Here is a 23,647-nt window from a genome sequence, read left to right as displayed (position 1 = left end):
GTAAATTTCAAAAGGGAATTGGATAAATAATGTAATGTATCATTCTGTGATATTGTGGCAGGTTCACGGCGGCCATTTTGCGACAGCTTTATGGCGGCCATTTTGCGACAGGTGGGTGACGGACATTTTACGTTGATGTTGGGAAGCCATTTTGTGGAGTCCCAGCTGAGCTCTTTTGCTCACAGTCCATCTCACCATTTTGCGTAAATTGCATATTAGCCCCCCATCCCAGGTAAGACCCACCCAGTTAAATAGATCGACCGGTCACGTCTATGATGCCATTTGGAGGAGGTGTGATGTAATTTCATGGAATATTTGAAATACGAACACCAGTAATTTAATAATGAGCAGACGAGGGCTGAGCTGACGTAAATGGTGGAGTTTTATTAACACAGCACATGGACAACAACTAACATTTATATAGCGCCTCAAGAGGAGTAAAACGTCCCAAAGTGCTTCACAGGAGCATTCAGACAAAATTTGACACTGAGCCACAGAAGGAAATATTAGGACAGGTGTCAAAAGCTTGGTCAAAGAGATACGTTTTAAGGAGCATTTGGAAGGAAGAGAGAGAGGGAGAGAGGTGGAGAGGTTTAGGGACTGAATAGCAGAGCTCAGAGCCTCGGCAGCGGAAGGCAGGTACACACAAACACGTTCCAGATTCTGAATCCTCACTGGGACAGGCACCCAGGAAAACTGAGTCCAAATATCAGTGTCACAATGCAGACGAGGCTGAGCCCACTCTGAGCCCTTCCTGTCCGTAAATTGACCAGTGTCCCACTGCAGCCCAGTCTGAGCCCCACCGTGGAATCTTCCTTTCGTTACATTGACACAATGTCTCACTGCAGCCCAGTCTGAGCCACACCCTGGGCAGTTACTGTCTGTACATTGACCCAGTGTCCCACTGCAGCCCAGACTGGGCCCCACCCTGAGACTTTCCTTTCTGGACATTGATCCAATGTCCCACTGCAGCCCAGACTGAAACCCACATGGATCCCTTCCTGTCTGTACATTGACCCAGTGTCCCACTGCAGCCCAGACTGAGCCCCACCCTGGGCCCTTCCTGTCTGTACATTGACCCAGTCTCCCACTGCAGCCCAGACTGAGCCCCACCCTGGGCCCTTCCTGTCTGTACATTGACCCAGTGTCCCACTGCAGCCCAGACTGAGCCCCACCCTGGGCCCTTCCTGTCTGTACATTGACCCAGTCTCCCACTGCAGCCAGACTGAGCCCCACCCTGGGCCCTTCCTGTCTGTACATTGACCCAGTGTCCCACTGCAGCCCAGACTGAGCCCCACCCTGGTCCCTTCCTCTCTGTGCATTGACCCAGTCTCCCACTGCAGCCGAGACTGAGCCCTACCATGGGCCCTTCCTGTCTGTACATTGACCCAGTGTCCCACTGCAGCCCAGACTGAGCCCCACCCTGGGCCCTTCCTGTCTGTACATTGACCCAGTCTCCCACTGCAGCCAATACTGAGACCCACCCTGGCCCCTTCCTGTCTGTACATTGAACCAGTGTCCAACTGCAGCTCAGACTGAGCCCCACCCTGGGCCCTTCCTGTCTGTACATTGACCCAGTGTCCCACTGCAGCCCAGACTGAGCCCCACCCTGGGCCCTTCCTGTCTTTACATTGACCCAGTGTCCCACTGCAGCCCTGACTGAGCCCCAACCTGAGTCCTTCCTGTCTGTACATTGACCCAGTGTCCCACTGCAGCCCAGACTGAGCCCCACCCTGGGCCCTTCCTGTCTGTACATTGACCCAGTGTCCCAGTGCAGCCCAGACTGAGCCCCACCCTGAGTCCTTCCTGTCTGTACATTGATCCAGTGTCCCACTGCAGCCCAGACTGAAACCCACCTGCATCGCTACCTGTCTGCACATTGACCCAGTGTCCCACGGCAGCCCAGACTGAGCCCCACCCTGGGCCCTTCCTGTCTGTACATTGACCCAGTGTCCCACTGCAGCCCAGACTGAGCCCCACCCTGGGATCTTCCTGTCTTGACATTGACCCAGTGTCCCACTGCAGCCCAGACTGAGCCCCACCCTGTGCCCTTCCTGTCTGTACATTGACCCAATCTCCCACTGCAGCCCAGACTGAGCCCCACCCTGGGACCTTCCTTTCTGTACATTGACCCAGTGTCCCACTGCAGCCCAGACTGAGCCCCACACTGGGCCCTTCCTGTCTGTACATTGACCCAATCTCCCACTGCAGCCCAGACTGAGCCCCATCCTGGGCCCTTCCTGTCTGTACATTGACCCAGTGTCTCACTGCAGCCCAGACTGAGCCCCACCCTGGGCCCTTCCTGTCTGTACATTGACCCAGTTTCCCACTGCAGCACAAACTGAGCTCCACCCTGGGCCCTTCCTGTCTGTACATTGACCCAGTGTCCCACTGCAGCCCAGACTGAGCACCACCCTGGGCCATTCCTGTCTGTGCTTTGACCAAGTGTCCCACTGCAGCCCAGACTGAGCTCCACCCTGGGCCATTACTGTCTGAGCATTGACCCAGTGTCCCACTGCTGCCCTGACTGAGCTCCACGCTGGGCCCTTCCTGTCTGTACATTGAACCATTGTCCCACTGCAGCACAGAATGAGCACAACCCTGGGCCCTTCCTGTCTGTGCATTGAACCATTGTCCCACTGCAGCCCAGACTGAGCCCCACCCCGGGCCCTTCCTGTCTGCACATTGACCCAGTCTCCCACTGCAGCCCAGACTGAGCCCCACCCTGGGCCCTTCCTGTCTGTACATTGACCCAGTCTCCCACTGCAGCCCAGACTCAGCCTCACCCTGGGCCCTTCCTGTCTGTACATTGACCCAATGTCCCACTGCAGCCGAGACTTAGCCCCACCCTGGGCCCTTCCTGTCTGTACATTGACCCAGTGTCCCACTGCAGCCCAGACTGAGCCCCACCCTGGGCCCTTCCTGTCTGTACATTGACTCAGTGTCCCACTGCAGCCCAGACTGAGCCCCACCCTGGGCCCTTCCTGTCTGTGCATTGACCCAGTGTCCCACTGCAACCCAGACTGAGCCCCACCCTGGGCCCTTCCTGTCTGTACATTGACACAGTGTCCCACTGCAGCCCAGACTGAGCCGCACCCTGGGCCCTTCCTGTCTGTACATTGACCCAGTGTCCCACTGCAGTCCAGACTGAGCCCCACCCTGAGCCCTTCCTGTCTGTACATTGATCCAGTGTCCCACTGCAGCCCAGACTGAAACCCACCTGGATCCCATCCTGTCTGCACATTGACCCAGTGTCCCACTGCAGCCCAGACTGAGCCCCACCCTGGGCCCTTCATATCTGTACATTGACCCAGTGTCCCACTGCAGCACAAACTGAGCCCCACCCTGGGTCCTTCCTGTCTGTACATTGACCCAGTGTCCCACTGCAGCCCAGACTGAGCACCACCCTGGGCCATTCCTGTCTGTGCATTGACCAAGTGTCCCACTGCAGCCCAGACTGAGCTCCACCCTGGGCCATTCCTGTCTGTGCATTGACCCAGTGTCCCACTGCAGCCCAGACTGAGCTCCACGCTGGGCCCTTCCTGTCTGTACAGTGAACCATTGTCCCACTGCAGCACAGAATGAGCACAACCCTGGGCCCTTCCTGTCTGTGCATTGAACCATTGTCCCACTGCAGCCCAGACTGAGCCCCACCCTGGGCCCTTCCTGTCTGCACATTGACCCAGTCTCCCACTGCAGCCCAGACTGAACCCCACCCTGGGCCCTTCCTGTCTGTACATTGACCCAGTCTACCACTGCAGTCCAGACTGAGCCCCACCCTGGGCCCTTCCTGTCTGTACATTGACCCAATGTCGCACTGCAGCCGAGACTGAGCCCCACCCTGGGCCCTTCCTGTCTGTACATTCACCCAGTGTCCCACTGCAGCCCAGACTGAGCCCCACCCTGGGCCCTTCCTCTCTGTACATTGACCCAGTGTCCCACTGCAGCCCAGACTGAGCCCCACCCTGGGCCCTTCCTGTCTGTGCATTGACCCAGTGTCCCACTGCAGCCCAGACTGAGCCCCACCCTGGGCCCTTCCTGTCTGTGCATTGACACAGTCTCCCACTGCAGCCCAGACTAAGCCGCACCCTGGGCCCTTCCTGTCTGTACATTGACCCAGTGTCCCACTGCAGTCCAGACTGAGCCCCACCCTGAGCCCTTCCTGTCTGTACATTGATCCAGTGTCCCACTGCAGCCCAGACTGAAACCCACCTGGATCCCATCCTGTCTGCACATTAACCCAGTGTCCCACTGCAGCCCAGACTGAGCCCCACCCTGGGCCCTTCCTGTCTGTACATTGACCCAGTGTCCCACTGCAGCCCAGACTGAGCCCCACCCTGGGCCCTTCCTGTCTGTACATTGACCCAGTGTCCCACTGCAGCCCAGACTGAGCCCCACCCTGAGCCCTTCCTGTCTGTGCATTGACCCAGTCTCCCACTGCAGCCCAGACTGAGCCCCACACTGGGCCCTTCCTGTCTGTACATTGACCCAGTGTCCCACTGCAACCCAGACTGAGCCCCACCCTGGGCCCTTCTTGTCTGTACATTGACACAGTGTCCCACTGCAGCCCAGACTGAGCCGCACCCTGGGCCCTTCCTGTCTGTACATTGACCCAGTGTCCCACTGCAGCCCAGACTGAGCCCCACCCTGAGCCCTTCCTGTCTGTACATTGATCCAGTGTCCTACTGCAGCCCAGACTGATACCCACCTGGATCCCATCCTGTCTGCACATTGACCCAGTATCCCACTGCAGCCCAGACTGAGCCCCACCCTGGGCCCTTCCTGTCTGTACATTGACCCAGTGTCCCACTGCAGCCCAGACTGAGCCCCACCCTGGGCCCTTCCTGTCTGTACATTGACCCAGAGTCCCACTGCAGCCCAGACTGAGCCCCACCCTAGGCACTTCCTGTCTGTACATTGACCCAGTGTCCCATTGCAGCCCAGACTGAGCCCCACCCTGGGCCCTTCCTGTCTGTACATTGACCCAGTGTCCCACTGCAGGCCAGACTGAGCCACACTCTGGGACCTTCCTCTCTGTGCATTGACCCAATGTCTCACTGCAGCCCAGACTGAGCCCCACCCTGGGCCCTTCCTGTCTGTACATTGACCCAGTGTCCCACTGCAGCCCAGACTGAGCCCCACCCTCTTTCCTTCCTGTCTGTACATTGACCCAGTGTCCCACTGAAGCCCAGACTGAGCCCCATCCTGGGCCCTTCCTGTCTGTACATTGACCCAGTGTCTCACTGCAGCCCAGACTGAGCCCCACCCTGTGCCCTTCCTGTCTGTACATTGACCCAGTGTCTCACTGCAGCCCAGACTGAGCCCCACCCTGGGCCCTTCCTGTCTGTATATTGACCCAGTGTCCCACTGCAGCCCAGACTGAGCCCCACCCTGGGCCCTTCCTGTCTGTGCATTGACCCAGTGTCCCACTGCAGCCCAGACTGAGCACCAACCTGGGCACTTCCTGTCTGTGCATTGACCAATTGTCCCACTGCAGCCCAGACTGAGCTCCACCCTGGGCCCTTCCTGTCTGTACATTGAACCATTGTCCCACTGCAGCACAGACTGAGCTCCACCCTGGGCCGTTCCTGTCTGTACATTGACCCAGTGTCTCACTGCAGCCCAGACTGAGCCCCACCCTGTGCCCTTCCTGTCTGTACATTGACCCAGTGTCTCACTGCAGCCCAGACTGAGCCCCACCCTGGGCCCTTCCTGTCTGTATATTGACCCAGTGTCCCACTGCAGCCCAGACTGAGCCCCACCCTGGGCCCTTCCTGTCTGTGCATTGACCCAGTGTCCCACTGCAGCCCAGACTGAGCACCAACCTGGGCACTTCCTGTCTGTGCATTGACCAATTGTCCCACTGCAGCCCAGACTGAGCTCCACCCTGGGCCCTTCCTGTCTGTACATTGAACCATTGTCCCACTGCAGCCCAGACTGAGCCCCACCCTGTGCCCTTCCTGTCTGTACATTGACCCAGTGTCTCACTGCAGCCCAGACTGAGCCCCACCCTGGGCCCTTCCTGTCTGTATATTGACCCAGTGTCCCACTGCAGCCCAGACTGAGCCCCACCCTGGGCCCTTCCTGTCTGTGCATTGACCCAGTGTCCCACTGCAGCCCAGACTGAGCACCAACCTGGGCACTTCCTGTCTGTGCATTGACCAATTGTCCCACTGCAGCCCAGACTGAGCTCCACCCTGGGCCCTTCCTGTCTGTACATTGAACCATTGTCCAACTGCAGCACAGACTGAGCACAACCCTGGGCCCTTCCTGTCTTTGCATTGACCCAGTTTCCCACTGCAGCCCAGACTGAGCTCCACCCTGGGCCCTTCCTGTCTGTACATTGACCCAGTGTCCCACTGCAGCCCAGACTGAGCCCCACCCTGGGCCCTTCCTGTCTGTGCATTGACCCAGTGTCCCATTGGGGACCATCCAGCCCCGGATATCCGGCAGAATCAGCGCTGTGGGACCGGGTGACTGAGTCTCGTGACCCTGTCGCTGGGCCTCTGACGTCGCAATGGGAGATGACGCTCGCTCAGCTCGAGCTGGAAACCGTTAAAGGGCCGTTCGGATTGAAAACTGGAGCGCGGCCGGTTAAAGGGGAGGGACAGAGAATCGGCCAAAAATGTTCATCATGAGACCAGGAATGGTTCTCAATTGAAATGTTCACACGTCCACAGTCAGTCCGCGTCTGTATTCCTGCAGTGACTCCAGTTGTCTCTTTCTGTTTGGACTGAACTGATTCCCCCCCAGCCTGAAACAGATTAAAGATTAAACAGGAAATAAGCAGATTGAACAACAGTGTAAATAACAGGGAGACTGGGGTGAATATTTCAATAATAATTACAGACAAATATTACCCATAAAAGGGACTGAATCCCATTGATATGGTATTTATTACGTTAAACATAAACTCACCAGATCCGCTTCAGTCTCCTGCGGGTCAGAATGAGGGAGCGGAGAGCGGGGACAGATCGGTCTGTGAAGGAGTTTGATCCCAGGGACAGATCCGTCAGTGACCGGTTTGTACTGAGAGCGGAGACAAGATCCTCGGTACAAGAATCTGTGAGACCGATACCATCCAGACTGGCGATCAGAGGGGGAGAAAGAACAGGAATCAGGGTAAATCCCCAGTGTTTATTTGTATTATTATCGCTTATACTGACATTAATGTACAGTGTTAGACATCCAGTTATTATAAACACAATCTCACACAGTCTGATACTTACTGCAGTTTCTGTATTTTACAGTCCGGGTTACTCAGAGCCGCAGACAGTCGTTTCACTCCTGAATCTCCCAGTTTATTATAACTCAGGTCAACAACAGTCAGTGACCGCTTTGCACTGAGAGCGGAGGAGAGATCCTCGGTAGAAGAATCTGAGAGATCGTTATCACATAACCTGGAGATAAGAGTGAGTGAGAGAGAGACACAGAGAAATAGATAACAGGAATCAGAGAAAATTCCCAGTATTGATTGGTATTGTTATTACTCACACTGACATTAATGTACCATCTAAGACATCCAATTATTATAAACACAATCTCACACAGTCTGATACTTACCCCAGTTCCTGTATTTTACAGTCCGGGTTCCTCAGAGCCGCAGAGAGTAGTTTCACTCCTGAATCTCCCAGTTTATTATTACCCATGTTCAGAACCGTCAGTGACCAGTTTGTACTGAGAGCGGAGGAGAGATCCTCGCTACAAGAATCTGTGAGATCGTTACCACATAACCTGGAGATCAGAGTGAGAGAGAGAGAGAGACGAGCAGCGACAACAGGAATGAGTAAATCCCCGATATTTATTCATATTATTATTACTTATACTGACATTGATGCACCGTTTTCGGCATCCAGTTATTATAAACACAATCTCATACAGTCTTACTTACTGCAGTTCCTGTATTTTACAGTCCGGGTTCCTCAGAGCCGCAGACAGCAGTTTCACTCCTGAATCTCCCAGTTTATTGCTCCCCAGTCTAAACACAAACAGACAGAGAGTGAGAAACAAACTGAATCCAATCCCAGATCTGACACAATTTTTCTCTGATATTACAGGAAACACTGAAAAAACTTCAGGAAATTAATAACCAGATTTCCCTGTCTCTGACAATGAATCTTACTCTGTCCAACGACCCAATATTCAGGGACTGTCAGTAAATGTATTTATTGAATAAAATGCTGTCTGTGTGAAGCCTTTAAATGTCCCTCAGTCCGGTCTCATTCCCTGATGATCAGAATTACCCTCCTGGAGGTCAGTGACCGGTCCCGTCATGTTTGGGGAAACTTGTCTCATTTCTGCTGCTTTTTAAATCCCAGATTTTATGGGAATGAAGCGATTTTCACCGAATTAAATAATAAAGCGGTGATTACCTGTACTTTATGCAGTATTATATTGATCTGTATAATATCTCGGGGTGAGTTATATTGTGAAACGGCACTAACGGCTGCTGTAAAATCCGTCCCACAGATTGGAACCTTTTTTACCAGCAGATTTTAGTTCCCAAATCCCACTGAAGTGTCGGCCTGGATTAATGAGCGAGGGGCCTGAATCCACGACCTTCTGACTCAGGGGCACGAGTGCTGCCAGCTGGGTGAAGAGATGGTGGATGTATTGGAGAGTGTGAAGGGCTGTGTCATTGATGAATTAAGATAACGGACCGACCTCCTGTGGGGAAAGCTCAGCTCGCCCACTGGCCGTTGTCTGCCCGAAAGCTGTGTTTTGCTCTTTGTTCCTGAATGTTTGGTGTTCCTGCTTCCCTCTCCTACACACGTTGACAGTCCGGTGACTGTCACTTGCACCCACACCTCGGTACACAGACTGCTGCAGTTAGTGTCGGTCTACGTGCATTGAAGAGGCTCCTTCTCACTGTGACAGGCTCCTTCTCCAGTAACAGTGAGAAGGAGTCTCTTCAACGGACGTATCTCAGGCAGTGAGAAAAACAGCAATAATTATCATTTATTGAAATTAATTGCAATTAAATTATCACTCTTTCAGTGACCTGTATTTACTGATCCGAGAAAGACTGTAAAATCCCCACTTGTTCACAAGGACAAATTTTAGATTCTCCAGTCCTGAGGGACGAATTAACCGATCCTCTTATCATTTGTCATATTTGTGTTGAATCTGCTTCTCTCTGGTTTAACTGAACTGTTTGTTTCCCTTCATTACGGAGCAACAATACAATCCGTGACTGTTCCATAATTGGTCTAACATTTAGAGACAAATAAACAGTTACCTCAACTCCTGGCATTTGTGTAGTGCGGGTCCCAGCCGCTGGAGTCCTTCACACTGAATGGAGCAGTTCTTCAGATCAAAGTGTTTTATTGTATCACAGAGTCCAATGACATGAGACAGCACCGCACAGTCAATCGGGGTCAGTCGCAATCCACTAAATGTTAGTGTTTCCACAGATCCTACTGTGACCCGAGCCAGTGTTTGATTCTGAGACTCAAACAGGTAGTGGAATGTGTTCAGGAGGTTCCTTTTACCAGTTTCACTCTCTGTGTTTCCAATCTCTCCTTCAACCTTCTCCTTCACCCAGTCAATCACTCCACAGATTGTTTGATGAAGAAATGGACCCAGAAACTCCTCCAGGGGCCGAGCTGACCGTGAGGAGGAGAGACCAACAACAAAACGGAGAAATATCTCAAATCGCCCATCTTTCTTGCTGTGGGCTTCACTGAGGAGTTTCCGGATGTCCCCTGGATCTGTAGTCAGGAATTGTGCGAGTGCAGCTACAAACTCTTGGATGGTGAGGTGCGGGAATGTGTAAACCACATTCTGGGCAGAATCATCTCTCTCCAAAAGTTCCATCATGAACCCAGACAGGAACTGGGAAGGTTGCAGATTGTACTTGATCAAATCTCCATTTGTAAACACAATCTTCTTCTCGGAGACTCCAGTGAAGGCCATCTCACCGATCTTCAGTAACACATCACGGGGGGATTCAATCTCTCGGCCATGGTTTTTCAGAATGTTGTAAATATAGTAGGAATATAGTTGGGTGATGGTCTTGGGAACTCGCTGCTGTTTCCTGTCTCTTTGTGTGAAGAAGGGACCCAGTGACAAACCGAGGATCCAGCAGTAGGAAGGGTTGTAACACATGGTGTACAGGATCTCGTTCTCCTCCACATGTTTGAAAACAGCTGCTGCCACCGACTGATCTTCAAAACACTTGTTGAAATATTCCTTCCGTTCTTCACCAACAAATCCCAGAATTTCAGCCCAGACACTGATCTCAGCCTTTTCCAATAAATGTAATGCAGTTGGGCGGCTGGTCACTAGCACTGAACATCCTGGGAGCAGCTTGTGCTGTATTAAACTGTGCACAATGTCAGACACTTTACAACGGCTTTCGGGATCTGTGCACATGTACTGAGGTTCTGTATTTCTCTGATCGTCAGCAAATTCGATGCTCTCCTGGAATTCATCTAAACCATCGAATATAAACAGTAATCCCACTGGGTTCTTCCAGAGCTCTCCCAGAATATTCCTCAAGTAAGGATAGAAAATTAGTATCAAGTTCCACAGGTTTATTCTACAGTTAAGAGCGTTTAACTCACGGAATTTAAAACTGAAAACAAATTGAAAGTGAGGGTATATTTTCCCAGTGGCCCAGTCATAAACAATCTTTTGTACCATTGTTGTTTTTCCAATCCCCGCGACTCCGCTCACTGCTGCTGAACTACCAGATTTGGATTTTCTCCGGGAAAAACTGCTCTGGAACAGTTGATCAGTTCGGATTTTTTCCAGTTCTCTCCGGAGATGTTTCTCTCTCCACTCTTCATGGTCTCGGCCTCTTGCCAGCAGTTCATGTTCTACAAGTGTCCGATCTCGAACAGTAGAAATGACCGTTAGCTCAGTGTATAGAGTGACCAGCTGGAAAATCTTAACCTTCTCCTTTATTAGGATCGTGTTCACTCTCAGTGTTTCAGTTTGGACCCGGAGTGTTTCCTTGTGTTTCTTTTGAACATCTTCAATTAGAACAGACGGAAAGTGGTTCTCAGTGTTAGTTGCATTGACATAAAAACAAATTCTCAATATCACTTTACTATTCAGTAAAAATGTTGCGAGATTGAATTCACAGCTTCAATAGAGGTGCGAGCAGGAAATTAAACTCAGTTACTGAAAACCTCTCTTGAAAGTGGATAATGGCTGAGAAAAGTTTGAAATCCTCACTTGCTTCTAATATTTAATGAACATGGAGATTTCTATGAAGGTGATATTTTCCCTCTGATGATTAATACTATCAGCCCTGCCCTGACCCATGGACATCTCATTACAAATCCAAACGTGATTCTGTTATACGAAACTAGAGGCTCAGTGGAATAATTTATGAAACCGTCAGTGGTGCTGACCTTTTGCGGAAATGGGAAATAGGTTATTGTGTGCACTGGGAGAGGGACAGACTGTGAATGAAGAGAAGTTTCACTGTTATTGTATCAGACCTCGGGCAGGTTATCTGGGATATTGTGGGCATTGGGAGAGGGACAGACTGTGAATGGACAGAAGTTCCACTGTTATTGTATCAGACCTCGGGCAGATTATCTGGGATATTGTGGGCACTGTGAGAGGGGCAGATTGAATAGACAGGAGTTAAGTTGCTCTTGTGTCAGAACTCAGGCAGGTTATCTGTGGCATTACGTACATTTTTATATTCACCTGTTCACAGGTAACGATTACTGCCATTGTGAAGGTACAGAGGGGAATCAGAATGATGATGTAAGGTACTCGGACTTTAGGTTGAGGGAGTGGTGAGAGGGTTTGGTGTATTTAGTTTGTGCAAGCGAATTCGGGATTGAAATGTTTCAATGGAATTCACAACATTAGTAAGAACATAAGAAATAGGAGCAGGAGTCGACCATACGGCCCCTTGAACCTGTGCCACCATTCATCAAGTTCATGGCTGAAATATCTCAAATCCACTTGCCCACACTGTCCACATGTGCATAGATTTTTGGACACGAAGGGAATCAATCGATCTGATTCTTGAATATGCTCAACGGAAACAGGAAACAGGCTCAGAATCAACAAAACAATTAATAATGGAGAAGGAAAGTCACGGTAATTTTCGAACCCAAAGGGTCCGAAAGCCCAGGAAGGACACTAAAAGGGCAGTGTAAGTGGGGTCAAGAGATAATTTAACGTGTTTCTGTGGATGCACTGAGAGGAGGGGGAGGTGGGATCATCTCTCTAACAGGGACAGGCTTATTTAGAGACAGGAAAAGGTCATTTGGTCCAATCATTCTTCTGTTATATTGTGCTTCAGAATTTGCGAACAATTTTTCAGTCATTTTACAGCTACATCGAATGTGCTTTTATAACAGTCCTGTCATATCACCGATTAGAATTAATAATACAACCACTGCCCACATCACTCACTGTAATGTTAGAGCAGAAAACAGTCACAGTTCATTTCAACTGTTCTCCCAATAATTATACTCCGTTGTTTTATATTGGTCTGCATGTCCGATAATGCAGGTGAGAAATTCCATTGGGTCCAAAAAGACCCTGAGTGAAAGGACTCTTCTTTGAGTAGAATAAGTTCTCTCTTTCACTGCCATTAGGAAGCGAGCCCATAACTTCCGAATTACCCTGAACATGGTCTTTCCCTCACATTTCTCCACGGATTAATGATCTATTGTGTGAACATCTCTACATCTTCTCAGATCAGATCGAATACGTTGACATCTCGTTCTGTGTTGTGAAATGATAACATTTTTAATATTTCGCATTTCTCCACCTCGTTCCCGAAAGGTGATTGTGAGCAGATTTCTGGGGGTGCAGGTAAACCGTGACGTCTGGCTCAAAGCACAGGTCATTAATTGTGAGCCCAGAGCATCTTTGGGGCACATTGGTGTTCTGCACAGGATTCACAATATATCAGGTTCCGGCCAGGTGTGTATGGGGATTCACAGTGTATCAGGATCCTGCCAGTGTGTATGGGGATTCACAGTGTATCAGGATCCTGCCAGGTGTGTATGGGGTTTCATAGTGTATCAGGATCCTGCCAGTGTGTATGGGGATTCACAGTGTATCAGGATCCTGCCAGGTGTGTACGGGGATTCACAATATATCAGCATCCGGCAAGGTGTGTATGGGGATTCATAGTGTATCAGCATCCTGCCAAGTGTGTATGGGGATTCACAGTATATCAGGATCCTGCCAGTGTGTATGGGGATTCACAGTGTATCAGCATCCTGCCAGTGTGTATGGTGATTCACAGTATATCAGGTTCCTGCCAGGTGTGTATGGGGATTCACAGTGTATCAGGATCCTGCCAGGTGTGTATGGGGATTCACCGTGTATCAGGATCCTGCCAGGTGTGTATGGGGATTCACAGTGTATCAAGATCCTGCCAGGTGTGTATGGGGATTCATATTATATCAGGATCCTGCCAGGTGTGTTTGGGGATTCACAGTGTATCAGGATCCTGTCTGGCGTATATGGGGATTCACATTGTATCAGGATCCTGCCAGGTGTGTATGGGGATTCAAAGTGTATCAGGATCCTGCCAGGTGTGTATGGTGATTCACAGTATATCAGGTTCCTGCCAGGTGTGTATGGGGATTCACAGTGTATCAGGATCCTGTCTGTGTACATGGGGATTCACATTGTATCAGGATCCTGCCAGGTCTGTATGGGGATTCACAGCGTATCGGGATCCTGCCAGTTGTGTATGGGGATACACAGTGTATCAGGATCCTGCCAGGTGTGTATGGGGATTCACAGCGTATCGGGATCCTGCCAGGTGTGTGTGGGGATTCACAGTGTATCAGGATCCTGTCAGGTGAGTATGGAGATTCACAGTTTATCAGGATCCTGCCAGGTGTGTATGGTGATTCACAGTATATCAGGTTCCTGCCAGGTGTGTATGGGGATTCACAGTGTATCAGGATCCTGTCTGGTGTACATGGGGATTCACATTGTATCAGGATCCTGCCAGGTGTGTATGGGGATTCACAGTGTATCGGGATCCTGCCAGTTGTGTATGGGGATACAGAGTGTATCAGGATCCTGCCAGGTGTGTATGGGGATTCACAGCGTATCGGGATCCTGCCAGGTGTGTGCGGGGATTCACAGTGTATCAGGATCCTGCCAGGTGAGTATGGAGATTCCCAATTTATCAGGATCCTTACAGGTGTGTGTGGAGATTCATTATTTATCAGGATCCTGCCAGGTGTGTCTAGGGCTTCACAGTGTATCAGGATCCTGTCAGGTGTGTATGAGGATTGACAATGTATCAGGATCCTGCCAGGTGTTTATGGGGACTCACAGTGTATCAGGATTCTGCCAGTTGTGCATGGGGATTCACAGTATATCAGGATCCTGCCAGGTGTGTATGGGGATTCACAGTGTATCAGGATCCTGCCAGGTGTGTGTGGGGATTCACAGTGTATCAGGATCCTGCCAGGTGCATATGGAGCGTCACAGTGTATCAGGATCCTGCGAGGTGTGTATGGCGATTCACAGTGTATCAGGATCCTGCCAGGTGTGTATCGGGATTCACAGTGTATCAGGATCCTGCAAGGTGTGTATGGGGATTCACAGTGTATTAGAATCCTGCCAGGTGTGTATGGGGATTCACAGTGTATCAGGATCCCGCCAGGTGTGTATGGGGATTCGCAGTGAATCAGGATACTGCCAGGTGTGTATGTGGATTCACAGTGTATCAGGATCCTGCCAGTTGTGTATGGGTTTTCACAGTGTATCAGGATCCAGCCAGGTGTGTTTGCGGATTCACAGTGTATCAGGATCCTGCCAGGTGTGTATGGGGTTTCACAGTGTATCAGGATCCAGCCAGGTGTGTTTGGGGACTTACAGTGTATCAGGACCCTGCCAGGTGTGTTTGGGGATTCACAGTGTATCAGGATCCTGTCAGGTGTGTTTGTGGATTCACAGTGTATCAGGATCCTGCCAGGTGTGAATGGGGATTCACAGCGCATCAGGATCCTGCCAGATGTGCACGGGGATTCACAGTGTATCAGGATCCTGCCTGGTGTGTATGGGGATTCACAGTGTATCAGGATCCAGCAAGGTGTATATGGGGATTCACTGTGTATCAGGATTCTGCCAGGTGTGTATGGGGATTCACAGTGTATCGGGATCCATCCAGGTGTGTATGGGGATTCATAGTGTAGTAGGATCCTGCCAGGTGTGTCTGGGGATTCACAGTCTATCAGGACCCTACCAGGTGTCTATGGGGATTCACGGTGTATCAGCATCCTGCCAGGTGTGTATGGGGATTCACAGTGTATCGGGATCCTGTCAGGTGTGCATGGGGACTTACAGTGTATCAGGACCCTGCCAGGTGTGTTTGGGGATTCACAGTGTATAAGGATCCTGCCAGGTGTGTGTGGGGATTGACATTGTATCAGGATCCTGCCAGGTATGAATGGGGATTCACAGTGTATAAGGATCCTGCCAGGTGTGTATGGGGAATCAGAGTGTATCAGGATCCTGCCAGGTGTTTATGCGGATTCAGAGAGTATCAGGATCCTGCCAGTTGTATCTGGGTATTCACCGTGTATCGGGATCCTGCCAGGTGTGTATGGGGATTCACAGTGTATCAGGATCCTGCCAGGTGTGTATGGGGATTCACAGTTAATCAGGATCCTGCCAGTGTGTATGGGGATTCACAGTGAATCATGATCCTGCCAGATGTGCACGGGGATTCACAGTGTATCAGGATCCTGCCTGGTGTGTATGGGGATTCACAGTGTATCAGGATCCTGCCAGGTGTGTATGGGGATTCACTGTGTATCAGGATTCTGCCAGGTGTGTATGGGGATTCACAGTGTATCAGGAACCTGCCAGGTGTGTATGGTGATTCAGTGTATCAGGATCCTGCCAGGTGTGTATGGGGATTCACAGTGTATCAGGATCCTGCCAGTGTGTATGGGGATTCACAGTGTATCAGGATACTGCCAGGTGTGTATGAGGATTCACAGTTTATCAGGATCCTGCCAGATGCGTCTGGGGATTCACAGTTTATCGGGATCCTGCCAGGCGTGTATCGGGGTTTCACAGTGTATCAGGATCCTGCCAGGTGTGTATGGGGATTCACAGTGTATCAGGATCCTGCCAGGTGTGTATGGGGATTCACAGTGTATCAGGATACTGCCAGGTATGTATGGGGATTCACAGTGTATCAGGATCCTGCCAGGTGTGTGCGGGGATTCAGAGTGTATCAGGATCCTGCCAGGTGAGTATGGAGATTCCCAATTTATCAGGATCCTTACAGGTGTGTGTGGAGATTCATTATTTATCAGGATCCTGCCAGGTGTTTATGGGGACTCACAGTGTATCAGGATTCTGCCAGTTGTGCATGAGGATTCACAGTATATCAGGATCCTGCCAGGTGTGTATGGGGATTCACAGTGTATCAGGATCCTGCCAGGTGTGTGTGGGGATTCACAGTGTATCAGGATCCTGCCAGGTGCATATGGGGCGTCACAGTGTATCAGGATCCTGCCAGGTGTGTATGGGGATTCACAGTGTATCAGGATCCTGCCAGGTGTGTATCGGGATTCACAGTGTATCAGGACCCTGCCAGGTATGTCTGTGGATTCACAGTTTATCAGGATCCTACCAGATGTGTATGGGGATTCACAGTGTGTCAGGATCCTGCCAGTTGGGCATGGGGATTCACATTGTATCAGGATCCTGCCAGGTGTGTATGGGGATTTACAGTGCATTACGATCCTGCCAGGTGTGTATGGGGATTCACAGTGTATGAGGATCCTACCAGGTATATATGGGGATTCACAGTGTATCAGGATCCTGCCAGGTGTGTATCGGGATTCACAGTGTATCAGGATCCTGCAAGGTGTATATGGGGATTCACAATGTATCAGGATCCTGCGAGGTGTGTATGGGGATTCACAGTGTATCAGGACCCTGCCAGGTGTGTATGGGGATTCAAAGTGTATCAGGATCCTGCCAGGTATGCATGGGGACTTACAGTGTATCAGGACCCTGCCAGGTGTGTTTGGGGATTCACAGTGTATCAGGATCCTGTCAGGTGTGTTTGTGGATTCACAGTGTATCAGGATCCTGCCAGGTGTGTCCGGGGATTCACAGTGTATCGGGAACATGCCAGGTGTGTATGTGGATTCATAGTGTATTAGGATCCTGCCAGGTGTGTGTGGGGATTCAACGTGTATCAGGATCCTGCCAGGTGTGAATGGGGATTCACAGCGCATCAGGATCCTGCCAGATGTGCACGGGGATTCACAGTGTATCAGGATCCTGCCTGGTGTGTATGGGGATTCACAGTGTATCAGGATCCTGCAAGGTGTATATGGGGATTCACTGTGTATCAGGATTCTGCCAGGTGTGTATGGGGATTCACAGTGTTTCGGGATCCAGCCAGGTGTGTATGGGGATTCATAGTGTAGTAGGATCCTGCCAGGTGTGTCTGGGGATTCACAGTGTATCAGGATCCTGCCAGGTGTGTATGGGGATTCACAGTGTATCAGGATCCTGCCAGGTGTGTATGGGGGTTTCACAGCGTATCAGGATCCTGCCAGGTGTATATGGGGATTCACAGTTTATCTGGATCCTGCCAGTTGTGTATGGGGATTCACAGTGTATCAGGAACCTGCCAGGTGTGTATGGGGATTCACAGTATATCAGGATCCTGCCAGGTGTGTGTGGGGATTCACAGTGTCTCAGGAACCTGCCAGGTGTGTTTGCGGATTCACAATGTATCAGGATCCTGCCAGGTGCATATGGGGTTTCACAGTGTATCATGATCCTGCGAGGTGTGTATGGGGATTCACAGTGAATCAGGATCCTACCAGGTGTACATGGGGATTCAGAGTGTATCAGGATCCTGCCAGTTGTGTATGGGGATTCACAGTGTATCAGGATCCTGCCAGGTGTGTATGGGGATTCACAGTGTATCAGGACCCTGCCAGGTATGTCTGGGGATTTACAGTGTATCAGGACCCTGCCAGGTGTGCATGGGGATTCACAGTCTATCAGGACCCTACCAGGTGTATATGGGGATTCACGGTGTATCAGCATCCTGCCAGGTGTGTATGGGGATTCACAGTGTATCGGGATCCTGTCAGGTGTGCATGGGGACTTACAGTGTATCAGGACCCTGCCACGTGTGTTTGGGGATTCACAGTGTATCAGGATCCTGCCAGGTGTGTGTGGGGATTGACATTGTATCATGATCCTGCGAGGTGTGTGTGGGGATTCACAGTGTATCAGGATCCTGCCAGGTGTGTATGGGGATTCACAGTGAATCAGGATCCTACCAGGTGTACATGGGGATTCAGAGTGTATCAGGATCCTGCCAGGTGTGTATGGGGATTCACAGTGTATCAGGACCCTGCCAGGTATGTCTGGGGATTTACAATGTATCATGACCCTGCCAGGTGTGCATGGGGATTCACAGTCTATCAGGACCCTACCAGGTGTATATGGGGATTCACGGTGTATCAGCATCCTGCCAGGTGTGTATGGGGATTCACAGTGTATCGGGATCCTGTCAGGTGTGCATGGGGACTTACAGTGTATCAGGACCCTGCCAGGTGTGTTTGGGGATTCACAGTGTATCAGGATCCTGCCAGGTGTGTGTGGGGATTGACATTGTATCAGGATCCTGCCAGGTATGAATGGGGATTCACAGTGTATAAGGATCCTGCCAGGTGTGTATGGGGAATCAGAGTGTATCAGGATCCTGCCAGGTGTTTATGCGGATTCAGAGAGTATCAGGATCCTGCCAGTTGTATCTGGGTATTCACCGTGTATCGGGATCCTGCCAGGTGTGTATGGGGATTCACAGTGTATCAGGATCCTGCCAGATGTGTATGGGGATTCACAGTTAATCAGGATCCTGCCAGTGTGTATGGGGATTCACAGTGAATCAGGATCCTGCCAGGTGTGTACGGGGATTCACATTGTATCGGGATCCTGCCAGGTGTGTATGGGGATTCATAGTGTATTAGGATCCTGCCAGGTGTGTCTGGGGATTCACCGTGTATCAGGATCCTGCCAGTTGTGTATGGGGATTCACAGCGCATCATGATCCTGCCAGATGTGCACGGGGATTCACAGTGTATCAGGATCCTGCCAGTTGTGTATGGGGATTCACTGTGTATCAGGATTCTGCCAGTTGTGTATGGGGATTCACAGTGTATCAGGATCCCGCCAGGTGTGTATGGGGATTCTGTGTATCAGGATCCTGCCAGGTGTGTATGGGGATTCACAGTTTATCAGGATCCTGCCAGGTGTGTATGGGGATTCACAGTTTATCAGGATCCTGCCAGATGCGTCTGGGGATTCACAGTTTATCGGGATCCTGCCAGGTGTGTATGGGGGTTTCACAGCGTATCAGGATCCTGCCAGGTGTATATGGGGATTCACGGTGTATCAGCATCCTGCCAGGTATGTATGGGGATTCACAGTGTATCGGGATCCTGTCAGGTGTGCATGGGGACTTACAGTGTATCAGGACCCTGCCAGGTGTGTTTGGGGATTCACAGTGTATCAGGATCCTGCCAGGTGTGTGTGGGGATTGACATTGTATCATGATCCTGCGAGGTGTGTGTGGGGATTCACAGTGTATCAGGATCCTGCCAGGTGTGTATGGGGATTCACAGTGAATCAGGATCCTACCAGGTGTACATGGGGATTCAGAGTGTATCAGGATCCTGCCAGGTGTGTATGGGGATTCACAGTGTATCAGGACCCTGCCAGGTATGTCTGGGGATTTACAATGTATCAGGACCCTGCCAGGTGTGCATGGGGATTCACAGTCTATCAGGACCCTACCAGGTGTATATGGGGATTCACGGTGTATCAGCATCCTGCCAGGTGTGTATGGGGATTCACAGTGTATCGGGATCCTGTCAGGTGTGCATGGGGACTTACAGTGTATCAGGACCCTGCCAGGTGTGTTTGGGGATTCACAGTGTATCAGGATCCTGCCAGGTGTGTGTGGGGATTGACATTGTATCAGGATCCTGCCAGGTATGAATGGGGATTCACAGTGTATAAGGATCCTGCCAGGTGTGTGTGGGGAATCAGAGTGTATCAGGATCCTGCCAGGTGTTTATGAGGATTCAGAGAGTATCAGGATCCTGCCAGTTGTATCTGGGTATTCACCGTGTATCGGGATCCTGCCAGGTGTGTATGGGGATTCACAGTGTATCAGGATCCTGCCAGATGTGTATGGGGATTCACAGTTAATCAGGATCCTGCCAGTGTGTATGGGGATTCACAGTGAATCAGGATCCTGCCAGGTGTGTACGGGGATTCACATTGTATCGGGATCCTGCCAGGTGTGTATGGGGATTCATAGTGTATTAGGATCCTGCCAGGTGTGTCTGGGGATTCACCGTGTATCAGGATCCTGCCGGTTGTGTATGGGGATTCACAGCGCATCATGATCCTGCCAGATGTGCACGGGGATTCACAGTGTATCAGGATCCTGCCTGGTGTGTATGGGGATTCACAGTGTATCAGGATCCTGCCAGGTGTGTATGGGGATTCACTGTGTATCAGGATTCTGCCAGGTGTGTATGGGGATTCACAGTGTATCAGGATCCCGCCAGGTGTGTATGGGGATTCTGTGTATCAGGATCCTGCCAGGTGTGTATGGGGATTCACAGTTTATCAGGATCCTGCCAGGTGTGTATGGGGATTCACAGTTTATCAGGATCCTGCCAGATGCGTCTGGGGATTCACAGTTTATCGGGATCCTGCCAGGTGTGTATCGGGGTTTCACAGTGTATCAGGATCCTGCCAGGTGTGTATGGGGATTCACAGTGTATCAGGATCCTGCCAGGTGTATATGGGGATTCACAGTGTATCAGGATCCTGCCAGTTGTGTCTGGGGATTCACAGTGTATCAGGATACTGCCAGGTATGTATGGGGATTCACAGTGTATCAGGATCCTGCCAGGTGTGTGCGGGGATTCACAGTGTATTAGGATCCTGCCAGGTGAGTATGGAGATTCCCAATTTATCAGGAAACTTACAGGTGTGTGTGGAGATTCATTATTTATCAGGATCCTGCCAGGTGTGTCTGGGGCTTCACAGTGTATCAGGATCCTGTCAGGTGTGTATGAGGATTGACAATGTAACAGGATCCTGCCAGGTGTTTATGGGGACTCACAGTGTATCAGGATTCTGCCAGTTGTGCATGGGGATTCACAGTATATCAGGATCCTGCCAGGTGTGTATGGGGATTCACAGTGTATCAGGATCCTGCCAGGTGTGTGTGGGGATTCACAGTGTATCACGATCCTGCCAGGTGCATATGGGGCGTCACAGTGTATCAGGATCCTGCCAGGTGTGTATGGGGATTCACAGTGTATCAGGATCCTGCCAGGTGTGTATCGGGATTCACAGTGTATCAGGACCCTGCCAGGTGTGTCTGTGGATTCACAGTTTATCAGGATCCTACCAGGTGTGTATGGGGATTCACAGTGTGTCAGGATCCTGCCAGGTGTGCATGGGGATTCACATTGTATCAGGAACCTGCCAGGTGTGTATGGGGATTTACAGTGCATTACGATCCTGCCAGGTGTGTATGGGGATTCACAGTGTATGAGGATCCTGCCAGGTACATATGGGGATTCACAGTGTATCAGGATCCTGCCAGGTGTGTATCGGGATTCACAGTGCATCAGGATCCTGCAAGGTGTGTATGGGGATTCACAGTGTATTAGAATCCTACCAGGTGTGTATGGGGATTCACAGTGTATCAGGATCCCGCCAGGTGTGTATGGGGATTCGCAGTGAATCAGGATACTGCCAGGTGTGTATGTGGATTCACAGTGTATCAGGATCCTGCCAGGTGTGTATGGGGTTTCACACTGTATCAGGATCCAGCCAGGTGTGTTTGCGGATTCACAGTGTATCAGGATCCTGCCAGGTGTGTATGGGGTTTCACAGTGTATCAGGATCCAGCCAGGTGTGTTTGCGGATTCACAGTGTATCAGGATCCTGCCAGGTGTATATGGGGATTCACAGTTTATCAGGATCCTGCGAGGTGTGTATGGGGATTCACAGTGCATCAGGATCCTGCTTGGTGTGTTTGAGGATTCAAAGTGTATCAGTTCCTACAAGCTGTGTATGGGGATTCACAGTGTCTCAGGATCCTGCCAGTTGTGTATGGCGATTCAAAGTGTATCAGGACCCTGACAGGTGTGTATGGGGATTCAAAGTGTATCAGGATCCTGCCAGGTATGCATGGGGACTTACAGTGTATCAGGACCCTGCCAGGTGTGTTTGGGGATTCACAGTGTATCAGGATCCTGTCAGGTGTGTTTGTGGATTCACAGTGTATCAGGATCCTGCCAGCTGTGTATGGGGATTCACAGTGTATCAGGATCCTGCAAGGTGTATATGGGGATTCATAGTGTAGTAGGATCCTGCCAGGTGTGTCTGGGGATTCACAGTGTATCAGGATCCTGCCAGGTGTGCATGGGGATTCACAGTGTATCAGGATCCTGCCAGGTGTGTATGGGGGTTTCACAGCGTATCAGGATCCTGCCAGGTGTGTATGGTGGTTTCACAGTGTAACAGGATCCTGCCAGGTGTGTATGAGGATTCACAGTGTATCAGGATCCTGCCAGGTGTGTATGGGGATTCACAGTGTATCAGTATCCTGCCAGGTATGTATGGGGATTCACAGTGTATCAGAAACCTGCCAGGTGTGTATAGGGTTTCACAGTGTATCAGGATCCTGCCAGGTGTGTCTGGGGATTCAGAGTGTATCAGGATCCTGTCAGGTGTGTATGGGGATTCAGAGTGTATCAGGAACCTGCCAGGTGTGTATGGTGATTCAAAGTGTATCAGGATCCTGCCAGGTGTGTATGGGGATTCACAGTGTCTCAGGATTCTGCCAGTTGTGTGTGGGGATTCACCGTGTATCGGGATCCTGCCAGGTTTGTGTGGGGATTCACAGTGTATCAGGATCCTGCCAGGTGTGTATGTGGATTCACAGTATATCAGGATCCTGCCAGGTGTGTGTGGGGATTCACAGTGTCTCAGGAACCTGCCAGGTGTGTTTGCGGATTCACAATGTATCAGGATCCTGCCAGGTGAATATGGGGTTTCACAGTGTATCATGATACTGCGAGGTGTGTATGGGGATTCACAGTGTATCAGGATCCTGCCAGGTGTGTATGGGGATTCACAGTGAATCAGGATCCTACCAGGTGTACATGGGGATTCAGAGTGTATCAGGATCCTGCCAGTTGCGTATGGGGATTCACAGTGTATCAGGATCCTGCCAGGTGTGTATGGGGATTCACAGTATATCAGGACCCTTCCAGGTATGTCTGGGGATTTACAGTGTATCAGGACCCTGCCAGGTGTGCATGGGGATTCACAGTCTATCAGGACCCTACCAGGTGTATATGGGGATTCACGGTGTATCAGCATCCTGCCAGGTGTGTATGGGGATTCACAGTGTATCGGGATCCTGTCAGGTGTGCATGGGGACTTACAGTGTATCAGGACCCTGCCAGGTGTGTTTGGGGATTCACAGTGTATCAGGATTCTGCCAGGTGTGTGTGGGGATTGACATTGTATCATGATCCTGCGAGGTGTGTATGGGGATTCACAGTGTATCAGGATCCTGCCAGGTGTGTATGGGGATTCACAGTGAATCAGGATC

At 50.7% G+C, this 23,647-nt stretch overlaps 1 protein-coding gene across 4 annotated transcripts in view; it reads right to left on the bottom strand.

Annotated features, from left to right (window-relative positions):
• Positions 1-364: 364 nt before the first annotated feature.
• The window catches only part of LOC137308327 (NACHT, LRR and PYD domains-containing protein 3-like), a 94,287-nt gene continuing 71,004 nt past the window's right edge, over positions 365-23,647 (bottom strand). For all 4 annotated transcript variants that reach the window (XM_067977121.1, XM_067977123.1, XM_067977122.1 and 1 more), the window contains 6 exons: positions 9,239-10,976; positions 7,892-7,978; positions 7,564-7,734; positions 7,230-7,400; positions 6,919-7,086; positions 365-6,754 (listed from right to left, as the gene is read on the bottom strand). In XM_067977121.1, coding sequence (XP_067833222.1) covers positions 6,667-6,754; positions 6,919-7,086; positions 7,230-7,400; positions 7,564-7,734; positions 7,892-7,978; positions 9,239-10,976 — 2,423 coding nt within the window. In that variant the 3' untranslated portion in view covers positions 365-6,666. The remainder of the gene's footprint in view (positions 6,755-6,918; positions 7,087-7,229; positions 7,401-7,563; positions 7,735-7,891; positions 7,979-9,238; positions 10,977-23,647) is intronic.

Source organism: Heptranchias perlo, unplaced genomic scaffold (assembly GCF_035084215.1).
Source record: "Heptranchias perlo isolate sHepPer1 unplaced genomic scaffold, sHepPer1.hap1 HAP1_SCAFFOLD_129, whole genome shotgun sequence".
NCBI lineage: Eukaryota > Metazoa > Chordata > Chondrichthyes > Hexanchiformes > Hexanchidae > Heptranchias > Heptranchias perlo.
Note: the sequence above shows the minus strand (reverse complement) of the source record. Positions and strands in the feature narration are given on the sequence as shown.